We start from the raw sequence: 6,685 nt of genomic DNA, 5'->3' as shown, positions 1-6,685 counted from the left end.
ACTGGGAAATGAACAAGCAGCTTCCACCAGCAAGCAAAAATTGCTAGACAAGTGTAGTCAATAATTTTTGCTTAAGATGAATACAAAGAGTAAAAACCAAATCCACTTTTTACGATCACAAGCCAGTCATAATAGAATGCACTTCAACTGCCCTTTCACTGAGTGTCTCAAATTGAAGAATGCTAAGGTTTCATGGATATTTTTCTGATAATAAGCTCATCATGGTGGAGACCATATCTGCTTTAACTTAAATATTCACTGAATTAATCAATTGATATGGCCACATCTAAACCACCTACAGGGACAACTGCTATAGCAGGACACTTGTCAGGGGGGTCTCAAGAACTTACTACACACACACACACACATACATTATGTACTTTAATTTTAAGAGCACACATTTATCAGCAATTCTGTGAAGGAACTGTGTTCCCTTTGAGAACAGTTTCACTAGAAATACACCAGTTCTCCAAAACCCATTAGAGCCAAAAGTGGGATTGCCATACTACTGGCAAAATATCGCCTATGCCCTGTGAGAGCTGTGTGTACATTCTAAGTAGGCGGGGCTTTTACAACTTTCTTCCTTTCAGCCTCAACTAGCAAACTAAACTTGGAGTGCACAATCAAACGGGCATACACCCAAGTAGAGCACCTCTGCACCAGACCTGTGTGACATCTCCAGGGGTGGGGCCATCATTGAATTTCTTCCCTTTGCTAGGTTTGAACCTGGGACCAACACAAATGTAACCACGTGACTAGCCCAGGCTTTTAAGAGACCCCTTGTGTGTTCTACATACAGTAGAAGGTACTTCGGTACTTGGCTTCCTGGATTCAAGATGGAACTAGGAAGAAGGAAGGGAAGGAGAGAGGGGGATATACACACACCTAAAAAAGAGCAATAATTAAAGTCCTAATGACAGGGAAGAGGCATATCTCCAGGGTATCAGAATGCAGAGGCTCAACCAGGTACCAACAACTGTTAGCCAAAAAACACTCATCAGAGTTAAGCTTCATATTTAGTACTTGGAGAATAAATAATATTTAAATAAATACATCATCACATGCCAAAGCACATCAGACAAGATATTAAAGGCACTGCATTCAGTGTAAGTGTTTACCTTACACTGAAGATTTTTACCGCACCTTGGGGGAAAGGGGCAGCTTTATGATCAGAGTGGGAGCAGAGAGAGCATTGCCAGCATCCTGGACCCCGGGGCTGTGACAGTCAGCTGCTGGGAAAGGGACTGTCAGGCCAGGGAAGAGCACACATCAAGAACTCAAGCGAAACCACCCACAGCCACTGGATGAGAAGGATGAGACATGGGAGGATCAACAAAAATCGTGTCCCATTTGTTTGGGAGGTACACGCATGCCACAGCGTGTGTGCGGAGGTCAGAGGACAACCTCTCGGAGTCAGTCCTTGCCTTCCTCTGTGTGAGGTCAGGTGTTGAACTCAGGATGTGAGGTTTGGCAGCAAGTACCCTCACCCACTCCCTCTGGCCCATCAACACAAATTCTAAATGCGTCTTTACAGATGAGAACCACAGGGGTGTGTGGTGTTGTTGCTGGAGGCCTTAAGTGGTAAGCTGATCCGTTCTGCCCCTCTCAGAGCAATGCTGAGACAGCTGTTAGATACAATGACTTTGTCTTTGGAGCAGAAATGGGATACTTTGCTTACATGCTCTACCTAACTCGTATATAACGAGATGGGGATTACATGGGGGAGAATTAAATGCTTGATTGATGAATCAGTCCTGGGCTTTTAGAGTAATGTGTAGCCTCAGGGTAATATGTAACTTCACTGGACTGAAACACTGGCCAGAAACTCAAAGCCATTCTGGGAAATGTAGCTACACACAGAGAGGTGTGTACCAGGGGTGGGGTTAATAAATACCCTGTTAACAGTAAAAAGGCAAATGTTCTGTTGAACAGATGCCTGTTACAGATAAACTCCATGCTTGTGCATCTCTGCTCACAGTTACACCATGGAAACCTAGTTTACTACGAAAGTGTACTCACTGCACAAGTACTTTCTTTGGTGTTACTGAGATCCTGATCGCTGTTATTCCACGTAAACTGGAAATCCTGGGATTGTGGGACATGGGACATCTCAGCTTTGCTTTTAAATTCCAATGTCAAAATCATGGGTGGTAAGAGGATACTGATGATGATCTGCAAAGGAAACGAGACGAAGGATGAGCAGAGGACAAAGGACACATGCACTGTCTGAGCAACAGATGTAAGAATGCGTGTGTATAGATATCCCATCCACTCCCGGCTCAGTGTCTATTCCGACTCTACATATAGTTTAGCTCATGTATTTCAGTTCTACAGATGTGTCCCTCAGCTCTGTGCAAAGGTGGACAGAAAGGAGTTTGTGCACAGCTGATTGCAAAGGAAAAAAATAAGACTCACCAAGTAACAAGGTCCAGCTCTACGCGGACAGATAATATAGAAAAACCTAATGGTGGAACGCAATGTTAACATTAAAGAGGAAAATGTAAGGGCTGGAAAGATGTCTCAGTGGTCCAAAGCACTGGTTGCTCTTGCACAGGACCTCAGTTCAGTTCCCAGCACCTACATGACAGTTCATAACAGTCCATAACAGAACTCCACTTACAGAAGATCTGATGCCTTTATTCTGGCCTCTGTTGGCACCAAGCATGCATGTGGTACACAAACATGCATGAATGCAAATGCTCACATAAGTAAAAATAAATGAATCTATTTTAAAAAACATGTAAAACATTAAATATAATTTTTAGAAAGAGTAAAATTAAAAATTGTAAATATATATATATATATATACTTAAAAGATTTTTTAAAATTTTTTATGTGTATGGGTGTTTGTCTCCATGTGTGTCTATGCACAATTTGGCAGACAGCACATGCAATGCTCACAGAGGCCAGAAGAGAGTGTCAGGCCCCTCGGAACTGGAGCTATAGACTGCCATGAGCAGCCATGTCACTGCTGAAAATCAAATTTGTGTCTTCTAGAAGGGGCAGTCAGTGCTCTTAACCACTGTACAATCTCTCCAGTCCCAACTTAAAAGTTTAAAAATACAGCTGGGCGTTGGTGCCGCACGCCTTTCATCCCAGCACTCCAGAGGCAGAGACAGGCGGATCTCTGTGAGTTTGAGGCCAGTCTGGTCTACAGAACAAGTTCTGGGACAGGTTCCAAAGCTATACAGAGAAACTCTGTCTTGAAAAAAAAGTTTAAAAGTACATATATCACACTTGTTTCCCCGGGATACCTGTGCCTAAGCAGGAAGGTAGAAATTGACTTTCCCTGTAGTGAGACGGATGAATATCTTAAATATCAAAATAGAACCTTTATCCAGCAACTGATGGAAACAGAGGCAGAGACCCGCATTGGAGCACTGAACCAATGTCCAGTTGAAGAGTGACAGGAATGAGAATATGAGCAAAGAGGTCAAGACCATGATGGGTTCACCAACTGAAACAGTCTACCTGAGCTAATGGGAGCTCACCAACACCAGCTGGACTAGGAAGGAACAAGCATAGGATCAAACTAGTCTTTCTGAATGTGGTTAACAATTACATGGCTGGAGAAGACTGAGGGGCCACTGGCAGTGGCACCAGGATTTATCCCCACTGCTTGTACTGGCTTTTTGGGAACATGTTCTCTTTGGATGGATACCTTGCTCAGCCTAGATATAGTAGGGAGGGACTTGGACCTTCCACAAGGCAATGTTCCTTACCTTCTCTGAGGATTGGATGGAGGTGGAATGGAAGGGTATGTGGAGGAAATGGGAGGAGGAGAAAGAGTGGGAACTTGAATTGGTATGCATAATGAAAAAAGATTGTTTTCTTTTATTAAAACAATAAATATATATAAAGTATTATTTTGTGGTGACTACAATATTTTAATAATTTAAAGTCATTAAATAGAAATTACCATAAAAACAAACATATTAACTTTTATATCATAAACTTAAGAATATAGAAGATCCACTTCCCATTGTGTATAAATGGTCACCTGCCAGGAAGACCTAGGGAACAGCTCAAGCATTCTGGGCCACCACACTTTGCACATTAACAATCTTTTGAAAGGAATTTTTGTGTTCAATTTTTACAGCCTTTCAAGATAAACGGTTTAAAATATTGACTACATTTTGTGAAATCCAACTTGGTGGATGCTCTGTCTTTCTTTCAACTAGCGTTATATCTCAGTATCCTGGAGTTCCCTGACCAAAAGTTAAATTCACCTGCCAGCCTGCCTTACTGGTTTAGTAGGTGAAGTCAAAGGCTTGCCAACCTTGCTTTCTTTCCCATGCCAAAATGACCTTCTGAGCTATTTTAAGCTGTGGTCTGGGAAGATTCTCTAGGCTTTAGTTCTAACACAATTGTCATTTCTGTCCCAAATATGTTGCTCCTCCAAGTGTAAAAGCTCCGTAGTCAGGCGCACAGTGACAGCATCATGTTAGTTCTGCTTCCGGGAAGACATGGAGAAGCAGCATTCCACCGCACAGAACTACAGACAACCTACTCTCAAGGAGAGGTTGGAGCCTGACGTACTACATAATTTAAATCAGTATTCCATAGCTCTCCATGGTGCTCCTGCAATCTCATTACTTGGGAGTGTGGATTACAAAACTGTTTGCAAATGTGCTTCAGAAGCTCACAGGTTGGCGTGGATAACTGGACTGTTGGTGCCTGAGAATAACGGTTGGTGGAGCTTGAGACTTCATACAGCCAGCAGCCTCAGCCTAGCAATCTATAAGTGTGTGTTTGGAGGAAAATACTGAGACTGAACCATTCTCTCTCTCTCTCTCTCTCTCTCTCTGTCTCTGTCTGTCTGTCTCTCTCTCTCTCCCTCTCTCTCTCTGTCTCTGTCTCTCTCTGTGTCTCTCTCTGTCTCTCTCTCTGTCTCTGTCTCTCTCTCTCTCTCTCTCTCTCTCTCTCTCTCTCTCTCTCTCACACACACACACACACACACACACACTCCCCTCTCACATTATGAAGTATTTAAAAGACAAAACTCCACTAAGTTCCCAGGGTCCGCATTTGTGGAAGTTAACGTGTGTACTGTACGGGGCAAACGCTACCTCAGGCTCTCAGCTGCAGCCTTCCTATGAGCAGGAATTTACCAGCAGCTGCTTCCAGAGAGCTGGGTGAGTGGAGGCACACCCACCCCCCCACCCCCCCACCCCTGTTTCGTCACTTTCACCTCTGAGGTCAAAGTGGATCAAAGGAGAACTTTGGGAAATGATGGCTTTTTCTCTGGTATTTTATTTCTCTAATCTCATTGGCAGAAATTAAAACACAAGTCTTTCCTATCGTATGCAATAATTATTTTCTTGAGATCACTATAGTCTGTCTACTAAAATGTTTATATTTTATCAAAGCTATTCTATTTAAAATATACTATCAATTAAAATGCCAAGTACAGTCTTGTGGAGCTCTTAACATTGAGCTACATCCGCTTCTATTGATTTCATCAATACATGCACTTTGAGGTTAACCAAATGGAAAGCTTTAGGCTTAGGCTCCACAGTAAACATAAATCTTGGGCATTGAATTTAGGTGCCCTTGATTTTAGATACCTGGAGAGGCTAATTTAGATATGGCGAGTGGTGTGAACACTTGCTAGAGGAGAGCCTTATTAAACAACCACGGAGTCCCTGAAGCAACACACTGGAGGGGAAAGCAGTAAAAACTGCTAATTCTATTTAGTTTCTTATCTATTAATATTTATTAATTTTATGGCACTGGGAACCAAACCCAGGGCCTGTGGATGCTGTTCAAGCATTCTCTAAGTGAGCTATGCACCCAACCCCTGTGGAATGCTCAGAGAGACACTGTCATTTGGCACAGAGAAGTGTCGCTTTTGTTTGCTTGGGACTCTGATCGCCTTCACAAGAGAATGGCTCTGTGGTGGGAGGGCAGTACAATCATCAAGTTTTGAAAAGTCCCTGTGGGAAAGTAGTTTAGAGATTCCTGAGGGATGTGATGATCCGTGCACCTGCAGGAAGGTGTTGTTTGCCAGAGGACCCATGTGGAACTCAAGAGCACTGACCTTCTCACTACGCTGATGGTATGACGTACAGAAAAAGAATGTACCTTCAGCCAGGAATTTTTCCTCATTTTCAGACGTCCCATCCACATGTCTGTCAGCAGCATTTGGGTACAAGAATGTGACACAAAGGGACGTAGTCCTCCAGACACTGCCAGCTTCAAGCAGGTGAAATTGCTCCAGTTCTTGAGTTCATAGGTCAACAGTTTCATGGCCATTGGCTCGTTCTGCTTGAAGGCCTTCTCTAACACATCCAGGGCAAGCTGGCCGAACTGCCTAAAGGCACAGTGGTGAACAGAGAACACAAAAGGACGGTCAGAGCCCCAGAAATGCCTTCAAAGATGGACCATGGCACACAAAACACACCAGTTAATTGGGCTGTGTGATCAAAACAAAATAAGGCTATGTAAAAAACAGCCAAGTCATCTCAGCTGTCAGAAGCTACCGCAGCTGCTCAGAAGCAGATCTGTTTTTAGTACAGAAGGTAGACAATGTGTCCTATTTTTTTGGTAGCCCAAAGTAGAATTTAATGTTTGTGTCAGAAGCCATTCTATGCTGTGTTTATCCTATTTTCATCCTGGAGTGGGTGAATCTACATGACATGACTTCAGAGAGAAATTCTGACAGAAAACACTGTGTCCAAGAAAC

General features: G+C 43.1%; 1 protein-coding gene across 1 annotated transcript in view; it reads right to left on the bottom strand.

Annotated features, from left to right (window-relative positions):
- The window catches only part of Trpm6 (transient receptor potential cation channel subfamily M member 6), a 112,802-nt gene that overhangs the window by 71,379 nt on the left and 34,738 nt on the right, over positions 1-6,685 (bottom strand). Inside the window, exons 17-18 of the mRNA XM_042054454.1 lie at positions 6,085-6,313; positions 2,020-2,172 (exon numbers count right to left, since the gene is read on the bottom strand). Coding sequence (XP_041910388.1) covers positions 2,020-2,172; positions 6,085-6,313 — 382 coding nt within the window. The remainder of the gene's footprint in view (positions 1-2,019; positions 2,173-6,084; positions 6,314-6,685) is intronic.

The sequence above is a fragment of the Arvicola amphibius genome, chromosome 1, assembly GCF_903992535.2.
Source record: "Arvicola amphibius chromosome 1, mArvAmp1.2, whole genome shotgun sequence".
NCBI classification, from domain to species: domain Eukaryota; kingdom Metazoa; phylum Chordata; class Mammalia; order Rodentia; family Cricetidae; genus Arvicola; species Arvicola amphibius.
Note: the sequence above shows the minus strand (reverse complement) of the source record. Positions and strands in the feature narration are given on the sequence as shown.